This window comes from Arvicola amphibius, chromosome 2, assembly GCF_903992535.2.
Source record: "Arvicola amphibius chromosome 2, mArvAmp1.2, whole genome shotgun sequence".
NCBI lineage: Eukaryota > Metazoa > Chordata > Mammalia > Rodentia > Cricetidae > Arvicola > Arvicola amphibius.
Window position 1 is genome coordinate 103,638,226 of NC_052048.2, and position 19,639 is coordinate 103,657,864.

The following is a 19,639-nucleotide window of genomic DNA, read 5'->3' on the forward strand; positions in this document are numbered from 1 at the left end:
TCCAAACTGAACAATCCTCCCTGAGACAGCAGGCAAGGAGAGTGCCACGGTGGAGGATAACCTAGTCCTAGTCCTTCCCAGGGAGCCATTGTCCATGTTTAACTTCTTTGCAGTGTCCTTGGCCCTTTGAGGATGTGGGTAACAGTATAAAATGCATGGACAAAAAGGGTAACACAAACAGACTGCCATGCGAGGTGCTAAACAGGCCTACTGGGACTTTGCTGTATAAGACTGGCCATAGGGAAGGATGTCTCCTTTCCCCACCAACTTGAAAAACCACAGGGCACCACCTCCCCTCTTTATTTTATTTTAAAATGTTACATTTATTCATTTTGTGCATGTGTATGTATGAGTGAATGTGTATGTATGTGTGTGCACGTGTGTGTGCAATTGCTATGGTGTGTGTGTGTGTGTAGGTCAGAAGACAACCTGTGGGAATCTGCACTCTGTTTACGCCATGTGGGTCCTTGGAACTGAACTCTGGTCATCAGATTTGGTGCCAAGTACCTTTACCCAACTTTATTTTTCAATTTTTTTGATTGTTTTTGTTTTTTGAGACAGTTTATCTATGTAGCCCTGGATTTCCTAGAACTTATTCTGTAGACCAGGCTAGCCTCAAACCCAGGGATTCATTTGCCTCTGCCTCCCGAGTGCTGGGGTTAAAGGTGTGTACCATCACAGCCTGGCTATTTTTCTGTTTAAAGGAGATTACTAAATGAATAAATAAATAAAATGATGACCCATGGCCTACATGGGAAGTTAAGGTTTATGCTGCATTTCTCTCTCTTTACCAAAGGGTGCTTGTGAAAGCTGAGCTATGAGCTACAGGCTGCAGCAGGATATAGCCAGCATGAGACTCCCTTTCCAGGTGGAGGTAGGTGTTGATATGAGCTATGACCTTGGTTCTCAAATGTGTCTCCATCAGTGCCTAGTGTGACACAGCCATGCTCCCCATCTCCATGCAAGGCTGTCCTACTGGGTCCCTTGCATGCTGCTCCCTGCTGGGTGTCAGTTGTGTGTTAGTTACTAGATGTTCCCACGGCCTGTTCCTTTTGGTATCTGCCTGTCTCAAGCAAGAACGGGGCAAGGATGCTCATTTTTCCTTTCACTTAATCTTTTCCAAAGTCCTGAGAGACTGAGACCTGTCTATATTTTGTAGGCAAGGCACAAGGCCTACAAACTTACCAAAATAGCTTGCCTGTGGTCACAAAGCCAATGAGTGGAAGCCAGAACTTTAATGTGCTCCCTGAGATTCCCAGTGGATCCTTTTGACCGTCCTCGCACCCTTTGTACCCGGTGGAACAACTTCCCTCTATTTACTGAGAAAGCTAAGATGTTTTCACGTGTAAATTGTGTCAAGTGGGTATTTTTGTTAGAGGGTGTTTTGGTATTTCAGCCTGAGGAAAAATAGTAGAAACCTAAACATGACAGTCTGCAAATCGTTAAATTTTCAGAGAATGAAGGTGTGATTTTTTTTTTTTTTTGCAAGGGTGTTAATTAATTTCTGACATGGCCAAGTGCCAGAACAAAGCTCTGATGTCAGTTTGAAACCTCGGCTCTGAGGTCTGATACTTCAGTTCATGCTGCGGACTGCTGTTCTCTATAACAAGAACACTCTCCAAAGAGCAAATATAGTTTGACATTTTGTGGATGCCACTGTCCTGTTTGAGGCATTGAGGTTTGCTCTCAAGAGCAGGCAGATGTATCAACCCTGTATCAGTCTTTGCTGCTTCAGGTTCCAGATTGCTTCGTTTGGCTGAGGCTGAGGCTATGGCTCCTGTCCTGGGCATGGCATCTCCAGCCAGCCAGGCCAGCTGTGAGGGCCAGTATCAGTGAAGCAGTCATACTCCTTGTCTGCTCTGTGCTCTGAAGACGTTTGCATTTTGCATACACTCAGTTTCTAGAAGGACAAACCTTTCCAATAGCCAGCCAGAGTTCCTCAAATCAGGCTCACCTGAGGGAGAGGGCCACCAGCCACCCTCCCTTCAGCTCCCTTAAAGAAGTGGCTATGGGAGAAGGCTCTGGGGAGCAGGCTAACCTGTGCGTGGGAAGTTAGGGGTGGGAGCAGCTGAACTGGAATTTTAACATTGCTACTTGGTGTCCAAGAGGATGCCCTGGGGGAGGAGGAGAAAGAGAAGAAGATACTATCTCTCTTAGGCCAGGCCTGGAGTTTACCAAACAGACTAAGGCCAGCAAGACTCAGTGTTTATTTTTCTGTCTCTGCCTTCCCAGCCCTGGGAAGCTTTTTATCCTCATTCTGAGACTGAGACTCAGGTCTTCATGTTGCAACATAATCACTTTAGTGAGGTGTTTCTGTTGCCTCAAAGACAACATTCTTGGCTGCCAGCCTGTGCTGTTTCTTGACCTGTTGCTTTCCCCATGTTCTGCAGGTATGGGGAACTCGGGACTGTAGATTAGAGAGGACAGGACCCTGGGCACTACAGCTCCTTTATAGGGCATTCTTGGCATCTGTGTGGATGGAGACATGTTCTCCTGGGTCATGCCTAGAAGCAGAAGCCTGGAGGAGGCAGGACAGCCATTGCTTGAGTACTCTAGATCGTGGGGCAGGGCTGTGTGTTGGGGGGGGGGTGGAGAGTTGACACTAGACTCAGACCTGGAGCCAGGCTTCAGAGATGTCCCAAGGCTAATTTCAACTGCAGGTGCATTCCTGAGACTATCCGAAATGACCAGGGGCAGCAATTTCAGGAAAGGCTGGGAGGGTGGTATTGTGGGCCAGAGCAATTATACTTAGTTTCGCTTGCTTCGCTCAGCTGATCTGCCGAGCAGTGAGGTTCTAGCTCAGAGAGCAAGGACTCTTGGTGGTGCCCGCCTCGCTTTTCTGTCTTCATTGTAGTCCTTGGGCTCACACACAAGATGGCTGCCCTCTCAGAGATTGCATGATTGAGCCAAGATTCTACAAGACACAAATGGGATCAGATGGAGCACACTGAGTGACCCCATGCACTCAGGAGACACGTAGGCCCTCCCTCACCAACTAAGGCTCCTCAGCTACTGAAGAAGAGGCAGCAAACCGTAAGCAGGTGGTCCCTTCTCCCATAAGCATTAGTGACTCACATAGAGCCACTGCTGTAGGTAAATGTGTGTTCATTTCAGTTGTTGTTTTATTTATTTCTAGATTGTGTATGTGTGTGTGGCTGTGTGGGGGTCTGTGCATGGAGGCCAGGATGTAGTGAGGAGCTGCGGGCTGCATTCCCGCTGCCTGGCTCTCAGCCACCTGGCTAGTTTATGCCCCGAAATAACAACATACAAACTGCATTCATTTAAACACTGCCTGGCCCATTAGTTCCAGCCTCTTACTCACATTTTGATTAACCCATATCTAATAATCTGTGTAGCACCACGAAGTGGTGCCTTACCGGGAAGATTCTAGCGTACATCCACCTTTGACTGGAGCTTCATTGCATCTGGCTCCAAGAGGAGAGGCATGACAATTTATTAACTTCCCTTCCCAGCATTCTGTTCTATTTCGCCCACCTAAGGGCTGGCCAATCAAATGGGCCAGGCAGTTTCTTTATTAACCAATGAAATCAACTCAAACAGAAGACCCTCCCACATCACCAGGGCCTTTACTGGAGCTAGAGTCAGAGGCTGTTGTGAGCCTGCTGCTCTCTGCAAGTACCACATATGCACACTCTTAACTGCTGAGCCATCTCTCCAGCACTGGTTCTCAAAATGTTTATGTCATCTGTCTGGGATAGCTATCAGGATGTTCTGCAGAGCCGGATCTCCTGCATCTCTAATCCCCTTCTTTCCCAACTCTTCCCATAGAAACTGTCCACGTTTCCAGGTCTCGGTGCAGTGCATCAAGGAGGCATGCATGGCCTGAATGGACAGGCTGGGGTTGGGGACTCTTGCCCTGTGCATTTGGTTTGTTTTCTTTTGTTTTTGTTTTTGGTCTTCTAAGTAAGCAGGCCTTTAATAGCTTGCTATTACTTAGATCTTTAAGAGTATTGTACTTCATTTTCACAGATACTCCTCTTTAGTACTTTAAATCAGTATTTAACCAATGCAACACACAGCTGGTATGAATGGAACTTGCTAGTTGAGTGGAATCAGCGGGTGCACCAAGGACTTGGGCTCAGATATTGATAGGATTCATCTTTCCAGAGGAATCAGACAGTTCTGTTAGGATGTTGATACTGTTTCTATAGAGGAAAATTTTAGTGTATAATCATAGTGTCTATGTCATAATTTTATTGTCATCTTGTTCCCCCAGGCAGCTCTTCATGATATTGCTAAAAGTATAAAATATAACTCTAGAGGAATTTCAGACAGTTGATGTGCCAGTGCCGACATCAGTATCTGAAGCCTAATAATATGGTTTCTCTTGCTATTTCTGAGCTGGAGAGATGGCTCAGAGGTTAAGAGCACTGGCTGCTCTTCTAGAGGTCCTGAGTTTAATTTCTAACACCCACATGGTGGCTCACCATCACCTGTAATGAGATCTGGGGCCCTCTTCTGGCCTGTAGGTACATATGCAGGCAGAATACTATACATATTAAGTAAATAAATCTTTAAAAAAGGGGGGGTTTCAATGGCACTCTGACACTCCCTGTGACATATTTGTTTACAGTTTTATCAATCTTTCTTTGTCCTTAAGTTTTAGGGTAATTTCTCAAAAAGAATGTTCCAGTGACTTAAAACAATTTTTTAAATTTATATGTGTGTTGGTTTGTTTCAAAGGACAGCTCTCCTTTGAACCCAACTGCCAATGCTTCATTTTTATAATTGGGAGGAATCCTGAAGCTGTATGCGCTCAATCCAGAAGCTCAACATTGTCAACTTTGCTCTGAATGTGGATCCCTGCTTGATTAACCATTTATCTGTTTGTGTATTTGTTTTTAAGTACGTGGAATATTTTGGGCTCATTCACAGTAAATAGGACCCAAAGGTATAATAGCTCAGATATATTTGAATTCAGAAGTTTGTCTCCTTTTAAAAATATTAATTCATGTGTGTGTGTGTGTGTGTGTGTGTGTATGTGGGTGTGCATGTGTGCAGGTCTGCACTTTGTGGGAGCATTCACACACACACACACACACACACACACACACACACACACACACACACATATTCATTCAAAAATTTCCACTTCCTTTCCTCCTCCCATTCCCCTCCTCCTCCAGTCTTAAGAGATGGCAGGGTACCCTGACCTGTGGGAAGTCCAAGGCCTTCCCCCCTCCATCTAGGCCTAGGAAGGTGTGCATCCAAATAGACTAGGGTCCCAAAAAGCCAGAACATGCAGTAGAAACAAGTCCCAGTGCCATTATCAATGGCTTCTCAGCCCCCATTTTCAGCTGTATTCAGAGAGTCTGGTTTGATCACATGTGGGAGCATTCTTATACTTTGGATAATCTGAGAAAGCCTGCGGTTCTTTTCTGGGTGGGGAGGGTTGAAGCAGGCTTTGCATATGTAGCCCTGCCTTTGTCTCTCATGTACTGGGATTACAGACACACTTAAAGCCCGTGTTTCTTGGGCATCTTACTGCTCTGCTGACTGGACAGCCCTCTGTAACCTGGAGTATGCTCTTCTGGACTCCCGGTTTCTCTGGAGAAGCAGTCATAGGCTACTTAGGTCTGGCTGTCTTTAATTTGTCTTCTCTTTGAGGGTGTGCATTTGTCTATAGCCTGCCCAGGACTGGACTTGCTTGTAATTACCCTGTTCAGCAATTGTCCTGCTTCCTGACCTGGAGAATTTGTGTATCTCTTTCTTTCCTAACATTTTCTATAAAGATTCTGTAACATTCAGGCCTTTGAACCACATGTCTCCCTTGTACCCCAAGTAATTGTGTGGTGGCTGCTGTAGCCCCTCCCCCCATTACCCCAGTGTCACCCAGCTCAGTTTTCTGTGCTGTACCCAGTGTTTTCTTGACGTCTTTATTCTAATCAGTTTTAATCACCAGGAATTAACTTGCCAAGTAAGATTTTTTAATAACTGTAATTTTTATTTTTAGATACTTCATTTAATTCTAAAACACACAAACAAACAAACCAACCCCTGAAAAACCTCTGTTAAACTTGATAGTATTGTTTTCTTGCTCACATTTCTATTCCAACACTCACTCACACATGCTTAAAATTGTGCTGTCTGAAGTCACAGGGGCTGCAGTTCTATTCTGTCATTTCTTTGGCCAACTCTCACACAAGGTCACAGTTTTGTTTGTGACTTTTAGCACGTTCATATAAGCTCCCATCAGGTTGTTCTACCTCTACAGGAATTGAGAGTGACTTGTGGGTGTGTTCCTCCAGCTACAGCATGTCTTGGGGGTCTGGAAAATGCCTGGGGCTACCTACAGCCTAGGTCATGTCTCTTTCTCTCCCAGTGTTCTCCTTCCCTCCCTCTCACCCTCTTTTACATGAAGCAGAGTTATTGCTTCTACATAAGCCGCAAGGGGCAACAACAGCTCTGGATCTGTTGTACATCTCCAAAGATTCAGGAGAGCTGCCAGGGCCTGGGGCTGCTGCTCACTAAAGACGCTTCAGAAGGCACTGGCTTCTGTTCTCAGCAGAGGGAATGACAGGGAGAGAGAAGGAGTGGGAGGGAGTGGAAAGGGGACTTGAGAGGTTGAGAGAGATTGGAAGGAGCCTGGTTGTGTGTGCCTCTGTACTATGCTGGAAGCAGTCAGCGCATCCAGAACTGCATTCCTCAGGTCGGGATCCAAACAGCAAACTTTAAAGGATACCACATTTCCAAGGGAGAGAGAGGAGTTTAGGTTCCTACCAATCTAAGATGCTGCAGTTCCAGCACATTCCTGTATTTTAATTAAAAGTAGTTAAAATATCAATAGATCTCATCAAGCACTAGGAAGATACATAAGTGGTTGTTAGAAGCAGTGTCAGTGGCAAGAGCACCGGCGAGGGCACATTCCAGGGAGGGTCGGCGAGCAAAAGAGGAGGGAGGACTAGTGAGTAGAGGAGGGAGGACTGGAGAGCAGAAGAGGGAGGAGCTCAGGCTTAAGTTTCCTCATCTGTAGTTCAGGTTTTTCACTACTTTTGCCCCCTCTGCTCCATCATTATTATTTTATTGAGATGCTGAAAATGTCTGAGTTGGTGAACTTGTAAACTTAGGGCTGGCAAGCTGTCTGCTTGTTAGGAGCATGTACTGCTTGCTCTTGCAGAGGACCTGATGTTGATTCCCAGTGCCCATGTTGAGTAGTTCATAACCACCTATAACTTGAGGGCGCCCGACTACTCTGGTCTCTGACACCCACACTCATGTGCAGCCCTTTCCCCAATATACACAATTTGAAAAAACAAATTTAAAATCCAGATTTTGGGAAATTTCTGCTTTGATCTCATTGAATATATTTTATGTGCCTTTAGTTTTTAATTTCACCTATTTTTTAGGATTGGGTTCTGAGGTCTGGTATCTTGACCTGTGTCCTAGAGTTTTTAGATGCTCTGGTCATGCCCTCCCCCCGTATGACTGTTATTCATTATCATAACATCCAATAGTATCTTCTGGGATTTCCCTTCAGTTCTTTTCATCAATCCCCCGCTCCACTTGTAATGGCTGCTAGAGCCATGTTTGAGTCAGATGTCTGAAAGCGGAGACAGGGGTCTCAGGCTCTGGGACTCAGCAGTAAGCAGAGACACGGAACACTGTGTAGCGGAGTCCAGGTTGTGCGCCCTCCCTTAGTCTCATCACCTCCTTGAGGTGACAGTGTTTACCAAGCATGAGAATTCCTCTGGGGAGTAGGCGGCTGCATCTGCCTGTGCTATGGCCAACAGGGTCATCCACACTCAGCATGTGACACATCCTCTTTGTACCATGGAGTTCCCTCTCCCAGTAGGGCCAGGGTGAGATCTGCCCTAGCTTTCCATGTACTAGGGTTGCAGATGTGCAAAGCCATGTCTGATTTGGACTGGGCCTTGAAAGGAGAAGGTGTGTGCAAAGGGCGCTCACTGCTTGGCTTCCAGACCCTAGCATCTAGCTGTGCTTATCCCACGGGGGTGTCCAGTTTGCCCCTGACTCTGTTGATGACAGTATGGTGCTGCGTACTAGGATTCAAGCCTAACCTTCACTTTGAAGACCTCTGAATGGAGCCCTACTGTCAACAAGTCACATGGTGCCTCCCAGACCCCAAAAGGCCACAAGTAGTTAGCTTCTTAGTGGTAAAAATGTTCTGCACTGCTGCAGGCCACCAACCCTGGAAGCTCCATTGTAACAGTGCTGGGGATTCCATGGGCCTACTCATCAATCACCTCACGTGCCTAAGATACCCCCACCCCTCCCCAGAGGCTGCTGTTTACTAGGCACCTTGCTGGGCTGTGCAGTCTGGGTTGGGTGGAAAGCAGATAGAGAAGTTTCAACAGCAAAGTTCGAGAGGCAAGTAGCTGACCTCGTGCAGGAGACTTTTCGTGCTGCACCAGGTTACCAAGTAGGAGAGACCTTGAACTGGTGCTGACCTTGTGGAGTAGTGTCGCCCAGGCTCAGAAGGGCCGAGTGTTGTATCTGCTGGCCTGACTAGAGAGGCAGCTTCTGTCCCCCTTCCGCTTCTCCTCTTCCCCCCTTCTTTCTTCTCTTTCCCTCTCTTCTTCTCTAGCTCTCCCCCCCCCCCCCAACTAAATAAACTGTATACCCAAGCTATCTCCATATGGCGTGTCTGTCTGGTCACCCACCTCGGCCCCTCCTGGGACCAGCCTCGGGTCACCCATGTTATGAATGATTGCACAGAGAACCTGCGTCAGGATAGTCCAGAGCGTATCTGCAGTTGCTGGGGAGGTCAGTGACCACTTTCCAAAGTGCACAGGGTGCAGAGGTATCGGGAGCCCCCAGACAGCAGTCAGAGGGAATGGGAACTCTGGCACAGGGACAAGGCTTTCTGGAGCTGGTGTGGGCAAGAAGCTGTCCGTACTGTCCCTGGGTAGAGAAGCTTGGGGAATGACTGCGCAGACCAGAGCAGAGGGGACTGGGAGGCCCAGGACAGAGACCCCCCTTAAAGGCCCATGTTTGTGAGAGCCTTTCTTCCTGCAGTCCCCCTCAGGTGTCTTCTGAGAACAGGATGCCCTCTGTAGGAGAAGTGTTTAAAAGGATGGGGCAGTCTGCACAGAGCAGGCCATGCTGGTAAGGTTAGTACCTGGAGCAGGAAGCTGGTAATAGGTTGGGGCCGTCTGCACAGAGCAGGCTGTGCTGGTGAGGTTAGTATCTGAAGCTGGAAGCTGGTGATAGGATGTGGATACAGCAGCTGGAAAAGACCAAAGATGTGGTACTTAAGGCTCTGAAGGCCACATGGTTCCACATTCTTCCTCTTGTCTTTTTATGCCAACCTTAGCTCATGAATCGCATAATAGGCAACAGACCAGACTTGTCCAGTCTCTACCCCTTTAGTCCCTGACCAGATTCTGTGGAGAACTCAAGCATTGATAAAGACCTGTAACAGGACAGTGAGTGTGTACCTGGTCCTGCTAGGTAATAACAGGAGAACAGGTGGCTCTGAGGACCCTTTCAAACTGGTCTGGTGAAAATTAAGGGCTACATCAATCTCAATATTTGATCTTGACTGCGTTGTTTTGCAATGGCAGTGGCACTCTAGACAGCCCCTGCCCCTCTGCTGGAGAGTCTAGCTATATGCAGCTTTCTCTACTGGCTTTATGCTTAGGTCAACAGGTTCTGCCAGAGAGCTGGTAAAAAAGGCAGCAGCCAGCATCAGAACTTAGGAGACCTCGCTCTGTGCTGTCCATGATGTAGTGTTGCTTTGACTGACATTTTCTAAACTTCTTGGGGGCTTTCCTGTCCCTCCTAGCATGACTGGCTCTTCTGCACACCCTGGGTGGGATGTTTCTAGGCAGAGAGGATTAGCCCTGACAGTGTCAGGGACATCTTTTCTGATGTACACTCAGGAATTACGGAAATAATTGCAGGTTGCATGGATAACCCTAAGCCTTCTGTGAACTGGATTTAAGACACACTCCCATAGAAGCACAGACTTGTGTTTCAAGTCTGTAGGAATTGGCAGCGTTCGTGGTCCTAGAGGCAGTGCTTACAGGTCTAGCTGCTTCCTTTCTTTGAGAGGACTAGGGTCCTCCTGAGATGGAGGGCTTGGTTTGTGACCTGTCTCAGGTGAAGAACAAAGTCAAAGGACATGACTGTTCCCTGGTCACTCAGTTCAGTGCTCCGTGGGAACCTGCAGTGAGTCAGTCACAAGGTGCTGAAGCATACAGAGCTGCCGACAGCACCCCCTTCTCAGTCAATTTTTCCACTGTGAGCGGGAACCTATGCACTTGCCTCCTGCACAGAAGCTTTAAGAGTTGCCTGTGCCCCGTTAAATCTGCCTGGAGAGGGACAACAAGAGCCCAGCAAAGGGATAGCCCTGATGCCCTGCTGGGATGCCTACCACCCTGACCCCTCGCTACAGTCAGTCAGTGTATCCCGCTTACTTACTGTACATTCTGCACGTGACCACTCCCCTGAAGCACTGTGGAGGTCACTAGAGAAGGTATTTTTAGTCTCAGGCGCTAAGGCACTCATTGTACATCCGGAGCTAGGCCTGTGTCAGGTGATTGCCTTGGCTGGGTTTCTTCTCACTCACCTGCCTGGCCTGCGCCAGATGCTGAGATGGCTGTAGTCTCTAAAAATAGCCCCGAGACTCTGCGTATGCTCATTATGCAGCAGCCACGGAAGCCTCCTCCTCCTCCAGCTGGGGATCACACCACGTCCCCCAGCCAGGGCATTGTTAGCCCTTTAGCAAGCTGGCTGCAGCTGCTATTCAGCCCACAAAGGCTCTAATCTCCTTTGAATTCCTCTAAGCCTTTTGACTCTAATCCCTTACAGCAAGCAGCACACTCCACGGGTACAGTTGGCGCCTCAAGTATGCCTCTTCCATTCATTTTGCCCTGATTATCTTTTTATCTCATTAAGTGCTTTTAGCTCTTGTGTTTCATATAAAAAATAGAAGCATCAAATTGGCCTTAAAGATATAACTTAGTATTTTCTCTCTCAAAGCAGTGATTCTTCTGAGGCAAGAGGCTCTACTTTATTCCCAATGCTGGTACTGTTGTGAGTCCTGTGAACCTGGAAGAGTCAGTTACCTTCATCCAGCCCCAGTTTCCTCTTTGCTAAAATGGAGAGGCCAGGCCATTGGTAACAGTTAGATTCCTTTCTAGATTAGCTGTCTTGTGGCTCTCTAGCTCTGTGCCAGCATGAGCAGGGTTGGTGTGTGCAGCGGTGTCGTGATTTGCTTGTCTACAGAGGCTGTGCCTGGTGCCCTGTCTTAGCTGTATACAGAGGCTGTGCCTTGTGCCCTGGCTTTAGCTGTATACAGAGGCTGTGCCTGGTGCCCTGTCTTAGCTGTATAGAGGCTGTGCCTGGTGCCCTGTTTTGGTTGTGTGCAGATCTTGTTTCTTGTACTGTGGCCTGCTCCTATACAGAGTCTGTACCTGGTGTGCTGTCTTGGTTGCATATAGACCTTGTCTCTCGTACCATGCCACAGGTTTTGTTTAATACAGGGTTTGTGCTTGGTGCCCTCTATAGGCTCCTAGTCATGGTAATGCTAATTTGCCCAGGTGGTTACATCATAGGACCTTATTTCAGGCAAGTGTTACAATAGAGATGAAAGCTGAATGCCTCCCTGGTTATTAGAGCCCATTGCTTCTAAAGGTGAGTGTTCCTTCTTGAAAGTCCCTCTGCTTCTTTGATATCCCCTGGATGTGCGCTGACTGCTCTGCTGAGATGCAGGCAGCTATGGAAATCCTCAGAGTCTCAGAACCAATTTGTGTGTCTCCTTGGCATACCTCCTGTGTTTCTTGTTAGCTCTGTTTACCTTAGATTTTATCTGTTCCTGAGAATGGAGAGTTTCTGGTAGTACCTACCATATTCCCTGGACTGGCACCACAGTTCTTATTAGCTGGTTTTGTCTCTAAGGCCACGGTGTGGGCAGTTGCTGCCTGAGTGAGACACTTGCAGCTTTCTGGTCTCCCTGGTGCATTCTTGCGTTAACACCGTTTTCTGGGTAATTTTGGACATTCTTGAACCCATTAAAATTTCAGTGTAAGCTTTGGAACAGAAATTGTAATCTTTCAGATATCAAAATAAATTTGCATATACTTGACAATCCATTCTGCTTTTTACTTACCAATTTTTAGAAAAATATATTGATTTGGAATATTTTTCCTTTTATTTTTGAGATTGTAATTACATCATTTCTCCCTTCAAACCCTTCCATACCCCCCCTCACTGCTCTTTCAAATTGTTGTCCTCTTTTTTATTAATTATTATTACATGTGTATATGTGTATACATATATCCTAACCCTGCTCAGTCTGTACAGCATCACTGCTGTGAATGTTTTCAGGGCCACAGTCAGGTGCTGATTTGCAGCCTTTTACAAAGTGTCTGGTGAGGTTCGCTTGTGTCCACTGTACAAGCCAATTGGTCAGACTTTGGGATGGGGGCACTTGGGCTGCCCTCGCCCAGCCATCTCCCAGCAGTCTCAGCTAACTGGTTTGCTGTTTCTCTTCATCTGGAGCGGGTTGCTGAACCTTTCTACTTGATTCCACACCCCTCCCTTTATTTTCTTCTTCTTTGAGTCAGGGTTTCTTTGTGTAACAGCCATGGATGTCCTGGAACTCATTTTGTAGACCAGGCTGGGCTCGAACTCACAGAAATCTTCCTGTCTCTGCCTCCCTAGTGCTGGGTTTAAAGGCATATGCTACCATGCCTAGTGGCACCCCCTTTGTTTTTTGCCTGAGAAATATTTTTACTACCTGACATATAAAATAGTTATGCATACCAAACATAATCAGTTCCTAAAGAAATCTATCTAAAACAATTCCTTGGTGTGCATATATCTTAGTATTCATTACAGATAAAGGGAAGTTCCCATAGGAGATGGATGTGCTTATGCTCTCAGCTGACACTACAGGGTGTGGGGCATCTTCAGTCTTCTTTGGAGATGACCACTAATTTAGTTCCATGATTATCATGATCAATGCTGAGAAAACAATATTGAAAAAAGTACACAGCACAAAACTGTAGATGTGGGCTCAGGGTTTTTAAAAATAGTTGAAAATCCTATCCTAACCCCAAGCCAACATTTTGAGTGATTTTTCTCTTAAAAAACAAATAAACATGTGTGTGTGTATTGTGTGTGTGTCTGTGTCTGTCTGTCTGTCTGTCTAGTGTCTGTGTATGTGTGTATACTATGTGTATATCTTTCAGGTCAGAAGAGGGTGTCTGATCTCCAGGAGCTGGAGTAGTTGTAAGTTACCTGATGTGGGTGCTGGAAACCAAACCAGGTCCTCTGCAAGAGCAACAAGTGCTCTTGTCTGCTGAACTGCTTCTTCAGACCCTCTTTGAAGGATTTTGGTTGAGACTCAGTGAGCAACTCAGGCAACAAGAGTTCAAAGTCAAGCAAGGTAGAATCCATGCCGAGGAATGGCAGTTAACAATATTAGAAGTGTTTACTTTCCTTTGACAATCTGAGGGAAATAGATGGAAATGGAAAGTGCATTCAGTGAGATAACTGGGCGTAGGAAGGAAATATCACGTGGTGTGTCTCATGCATGTCCGTAAGGTTTTGAAATTTAAAATCAGATTTCACTTATTGTGTGTGAGAGAGCGTGAGTGTGGTGCATGTGTGCTACAGTATGCTGCTGGAAGTCAGAAGAAACTTCCCCGGAGTTTGTCCTTTCACTGTGGGTTTTGGGGGTCAAACTTGAAACTGTGGGCTTATATAGCAAGTGACTTTACCTGCTGTGACATCTCTCTGGCCCTTTCTTTGCTTTATTTCCTCTGCTGTCTTGGAGCTAGCTCTGTAGACCCGGCTGGCCTCCAACTCAGAGATCAGTCTGCTTCTGCCTCCTGAGTGCTGAGATTAAAGGTGTGTGCATCACACTCAGCTCTCCTAATTGCCATGCATGTATATTTCTGTGAGAGTGTGCAGAGAGGCCAGGGCACTAGGAAAGTGCTCACAAGAAATGGAAAATGAAGCTGTAGGGGAGGTGAGGGTGGGCAGTAGGGCTTGTGCTATGAAGTGAGTTGGGATGGAGGAGGTGTGGGTGGCTGCAGGGTAGGATATACACATTGGAATGCCACTTAGCCTGGGAAAGAGGCAGATTCTAACTGATGAGACCTGGAGTGAGTGTGGCAAGTGTTGTGCTGAGTGTTAAGAAGCCAAGCACAGAACAATTCTGTATTACCCTACTTCATCCAATCATAGAGGCAGAGGGAATGGTGGTTAACCAGGGCTCCAGTGGGGCTAACTGAGAATGGTGGTCTAAAGATACAAATTTCACCGAGACAAGCGGAATAAGTTCATGGTTCCAGAAGTCTGTTGTTTACCTGAAAATTGTAAGGGAGTAGTGTTTGGATGTTATAAGGTAATGATTATATTAATTTAGTTCCATTTTGTCATCTCAGTACTTACACAATTTAGAACATAATAATGTCTATCATAAATACATGCAGTTTCCGATAAGTAAAAATAAAGACCTTACATTGTCACTGCCACTTGCTGGGCACAGGCTGTGCTGGGTTTCCCTTCGTAGAGCCCGGCGGTCTTTGGGGAGATGGTGTGATGAGGACAGTGGCTCCTATGATTCCGGGTCGGTCTGCATACTCAGTAGTCAGGGCTTCCTGGTCAGATTCTGTGTGTGTAACAGTGCCCGCGGCATGGATGCACTGACTAGCTCAGAGCTCAGGGCAAACTCATGCCTGGCGTAGGTGTCAGATACAGTGGTGGTCTGGATACCAGGTGGATGTCTAGTCCTCTTTTGTGGTGTATCTTTCATTTTAGTCTACTGACCAGCCATCCAAGCCATTGGCCATGCCCTTGCGTGTGTGCCACTTCTGCTTTCATGGCTTGAGGACAGAACAGTGTGCCAGGCCCTGGACTCTGGATGGCTGCATCTCCTGCTCCTGGCTGAGGCCTTCTTCACTGTCCTCCTGCCTAGTCAGCATGATGTCACCAACACTGGTCAGTGTATGTCCTGTGGGGGTTCTCTGTCAGCCTCGTGCTGTGTCCCAATGGGCATAGGGGAGCAGACACAGTTCTGCTTTTCATGGTTTCAGTGTCCCTCTGTTTTTAGCTTCCCTTTTGTTTTTCTGGGAGGGAGTAGGCTACTTGCTACCACCCTCTGGCAAAATGGGGGGAGGGGGTAGTTCAGAAGCTTCTGGGCATGCACAGGCCACAGTTGGAACATGGACATCCTCTAAGTTGCCTGTCCTTCCAGTCTGATTTTGTATGTATGGACCTTGGAGATGTCACAGAGTGGCACATACCTGGAGGACCTTCTGTAACTACAGTCCAGGGCTTTATTTGACATTTGGTCCCCAAATATCTCCATGATGACATGATGCCTTAGATCTCAGGTGGTAGTAATGCGCACACACCTGACTAGGCAGCCTTGCCATATCTAGGTGTGTGTTACTCTTTGTCCAGTGATCAGCCACTCAAGCAAACGGCAGCAGGTGCTTCCTTGCTGTGGCCTGGAGTGACTGTTACAGTGTTGTGCTTGTTCTAGGCTGCGGGCCCTCACCCCTGGGCTGCTGCCTGGGCTGTCAGTGGGATTGAGTTTGAAACTGGCCAAGCTGGGCCTGGTTAAAGATGGCGTTCTATCAGCTTCCTCTTGTTCACCCACTCTTGCTGTTTCCAGTGTATCTCTGCACACATATACATGTTCATTCATGTTAGGCAGCTGGATTCATGTCTGTATGTTCCTGTAGTGCCACCTCATTGCATCCCCTCAGCTCTCTTTCAGTCCATCGCTGTGCTCATGCCTTCTCTGACCCTGGCTGCAGCAGTCTACACACGGGCACTCATGTGGGGCGGGGGCAGGCTTGACTGCCAGAGCTGGAAGCTGCACAGAGCCTGAGCAGGCTCTTCTAAGATGGGCGTTCTGGGGTCGTCTGGCGTTTTTGGAAGTGTGTGTACTGTTTTCTCGCCCTTCAACCCGCGGGACAGCTGGTTTTTCCACTACTCACACCCAGAGTTCTATTTTTTGGGGGTTGGGCGTTTGGCGCCCTGCTGAGTGTGGTGTGTCTCCCTTCAATTTTATTTTTCATTTCCCTAATTACTGAAGATATTGTGCATCATTCCTGGAACATGCTGACCACTTATACATCTTCATTGCTAAAGTGTCTTTTCAGTCTGCCACCCATTTTAAAAAACGTGCTCTTTGTTTTATTATCAAGTTGACAGGCTCTTTATAACTTCTGGATACAGCTCTTAGTGAGTTATATGTATTATAACGTTTCTTCCTGGTTTGCTTCTTTTTTTAAGTAGAGCTGGATTTTATTTTGATGAAGCCCAGATCATAGTGCGTTTCAGTGAGCAGATGTTTTTAATTTTAGTGTTGTTTGTTGTCCATCTTGTCCCTAGTGGCTGACACACCGCTGCTGTAGAAGAGCGCTGCTGTCCTGGCTCCTCTTATACCTTCATCTTCAATCATCATTTGCCCTTGGTGTTTGAGACCGTTGTGGGTAGGGTGAAAGTTGGCCTTTTCATATGGATACAAAAGCGACCCAGCATAATTTGTTGAAAGGTGGGATTTTTGTTGACCATCAAGTGATTGTCTTGGCAAGGGCCCCTTTGTGGAGGCTTGTCCTTCTCTGGACCACTTGCCCATCTGTACTCACAGAAACTGACATCGGACTTGGGAATCACAACTGTTGGGTAACCAGGGCATGTACATTCTCGTGCAGGCTTCTGATTCCCACCCTGTGGGTTCTTCACAGTGGGAGTGAGCTTCCCGCCCACGGACACGGTGTGCCCCACCCCGTGGGTTCTTCACAGTGGGAGTGAGCTTCCTGTCCACGGACACGGTGTGTCCCACCCCGTGGGTTCTTCACAGTGGGAGTGAGCTTCCTGTCCACGGACACGGTGTGTCCCACCCCGTGAGTTCTTCCACAGTGGGAGTGAGCTTCCCGCCCACGGACACGGTGTATCCCACCCCGTGGGTTCTTCACAGTGGGAGTGAGCTTCCTGTCCGCGGACACGGTGTGTCCCACCCCGTGAGTTCTTCCACAGTGGGAGTGAGCTTCCCGCCCACGGACACGGTGTGTCCCACCCCGTGGGTTCTTCACAGTGGGAGTGAGCTTCCTGTCCGCGGACACGATGTGTCCCACCCCGTGGGTTCTTCACAGTGGGAGTGAGCTTCCTGTCCGCGGACACGGTGTGTCCCACCCCATGGGTTCTTCACAGTGGGAGTGAGCTTCCTGTCCGCGGACACGGTGTGTCCCACCACTTGTTTATGTCTTTGATTTTTTTCTGTCAGTGTTAATTTGTTTAAATATACACACTTACATATTTTTAGTTAAGAATTATTTGTTACTAAACTTTTTAATGCCTTTAAAAAGGTTTTTTATTATTTAATCCTGTGTATGTGCGTTTGACTGTGTGGGTATGTGCACATGGAGGCTAGAGGTCCAGGTGTTTGTGAGCTGCCTGACAGAGGTGCTGGGCCCGGAGCTCAGGTCCCCTGGAAGAGTGCCATGCTGCTCTTCACCACTGAGCCACCTCTCCAGCCCACGTGCCCGCTTCCTCTTGTTGCTGATGATGAGTAGATAGGCAGCCGTGTTTCACGGCGCTGTTAGCTGCTTTGCTTCCAGTAGCATGATGCAGACTCAATTTCTAGCAAGCAACATCAGTGTGATTTCTTCTTTTCTTGCTCTTCACTTTTTACTTTTTTCCTGCTGCACAGATGAAGTAGCTCTCCTTTTAGCACAATGTTAAGTGGCCTTGGCAGTGCAAAGCTGCCTCTCCTCATCCTCAGAGGCAGCGTCACACTTCATCCACAACACTTACATTTGCTGTAGGACTTTTCTTTTGTTTCCATCTCTCTCCTCCCCCATCCCCTTCCATCTTCTCTCCTCTCTCCCTTCCCTCCCCTCGGAGTAAATTTTCTTCTATTCCTAGTCTTCAGAGTGTTACCAAAGCCAAGACTGAATTGTATTGACTGTTTCTGCAGTTTTGGTGATCATGCTTTTTCCCCTTTAGCTTGTTAATGTGATGAGTTAGGTTGCTTAGTGTAGAATCAACCTTTTTTCCCCTTGTTTGTATTTTTAATGATTTCATCCATCCACTGATTTAAGTGTGTTGGTGCAACACTTAAGCCAGGGAGTGCATCTGGAGGTCAGAGGCTAGCTTGCAGAAGCTGATTGTTTTCTTCCACTTTGTGGATTCTGAGGATTGAGCTCAGGTTGCCAGACTTGGAGGCAAGAACCTTTCCCTTTAAGCTGTTTTGCTGGCCCAACCTCATTTCCTTGAGACATTGCTATTTTTTGTATACACCATCAAGCTTTATATATTATCATTTTTGCATCTGTATTACTGAGAGTGATGCCCCATGATATCTTGCAATTCCTTCTAGATTCTTATTATCAAGCAGGTAGCTCTCCTGTCTCCCACCCTCCTTCCTTTCTCTGTCCTTCCTCTCCCTCTTCTTTCTCCCTGTTTTGAGGAAGAATCTCACTATGTAGCACAGCAAATTGTGAACTTTGTAGTCTTCCTCCTCCTACTTTATAAGTGCTGGGGTCATAAGCAGGAACTATGGCACCTGCTATCTTGCCTGTTGTTTCGATACTTAGATTTGTGATATAATCAGCTGAACTTAGTGGTTCATTTACTTAATTACTTATTGTGTGTGTATGCACAAGGATCTATTGAAGGCCTGGAGAGAAGTCTCAGTGGGGAAAGGCACTGGCCATCATGCCTGAGACCTGAATTCAATCCCCGGAACTCACAGAGTGGAAGGGGAAACTCAGTTCCTGCAAAATGTCTTCTGACCTCCACAATGGCTGCTCTCCTCCCACATGCTAGCTTGTCAGGAGGAACACACGTAGATTGCATCTTGTAGCACTTCTTAATGGCCCTGTCCTTTGGACCCAGACACTGACTGTTTCAGACAAACTGAGACAGAGCATTTGACTAATGAAGAATATCTCAGTGTTTGGCATCTGTTTATGATCTCATGAAGAAGCTGTGAGTAGAGTCCCCAAGCATGGGCCTGACAGTTATGGCAGTGTCCCCATCTTGTTCCCTTTCTCAAAAACCACTGTCAAAGAACAGGGTGAAACTTTATTCGAGGAGGTTAAATTCTATAAGGCAGAATGATGGTTTATAAACCAGGAATGGTGGGCTTTCTGTTGCTGATATTGACTCTGCCTTGCTCTGCTGGCTGCTCAGGTTGGACTGACTGCTACCTGCACGTTAGTATTTTAGGGAACAACGTGCCCTGCTTGCAGACATGTGTGTTGAGTGTATATGGGGCTGAGCCCTGCTGACATTTTTCCTTTTGCTTAGCTTCAGACAGTCGAGTCCAGGCGTGTGCAGCTGTATGGAGGATGCCCAAGGAATTAGAATCCGGTAGCCACGAGTCCCCCGACGACCCCGCAAGCACTGCGCAGACCCTGGAGCTGCTCTGTCACCTTGACAATGGGGCCCACAGCAACGTGGCCTGGTAGGATGCTACATATTTCATACACGGGAAGAAGCCTGGAGGCTGCTCAGGTGCTGTGTGTGCACAGCCCCCTTGACTTCGTCCAGTTTCTCCCCCTTTGCTCCCTTCTTCCTATACTCTTTCTCTTAGATGTTTGTCCTCGGCTGTCACTTCTAGTCCTGGTATTTCCTAGGTTACCCATGGTTGCAGAATCCCTCCACCCAGCTATGGGGAAGAGCACAT

General features: G+C 47.2%; 1 protein-coding gene across 1 annotated transcript in view; it reads left to right on the forward strand.

Moving 5' to 3' along the window:
* The window catches only part of Eipr1 (EARP complex and GARP complex interacting protein 1), a 104,395-nt gene that overhangs the window by 46,848 nt on the left and 37,908 nt on the right, over positions 1 to 19,639 (forward strand). Inside the window, exon 4 of the mRNA XM_038320680.1 lies at positions 19,261 to 19,417. Within this exon, the coding sequence (XP_038176608.1) occupies positions 19,261 to 19,417 (157 nt within the window). The remainder of the gene's footprint in view (positions 1 to 19,260; positions 19,418 to 19,639) is intronic.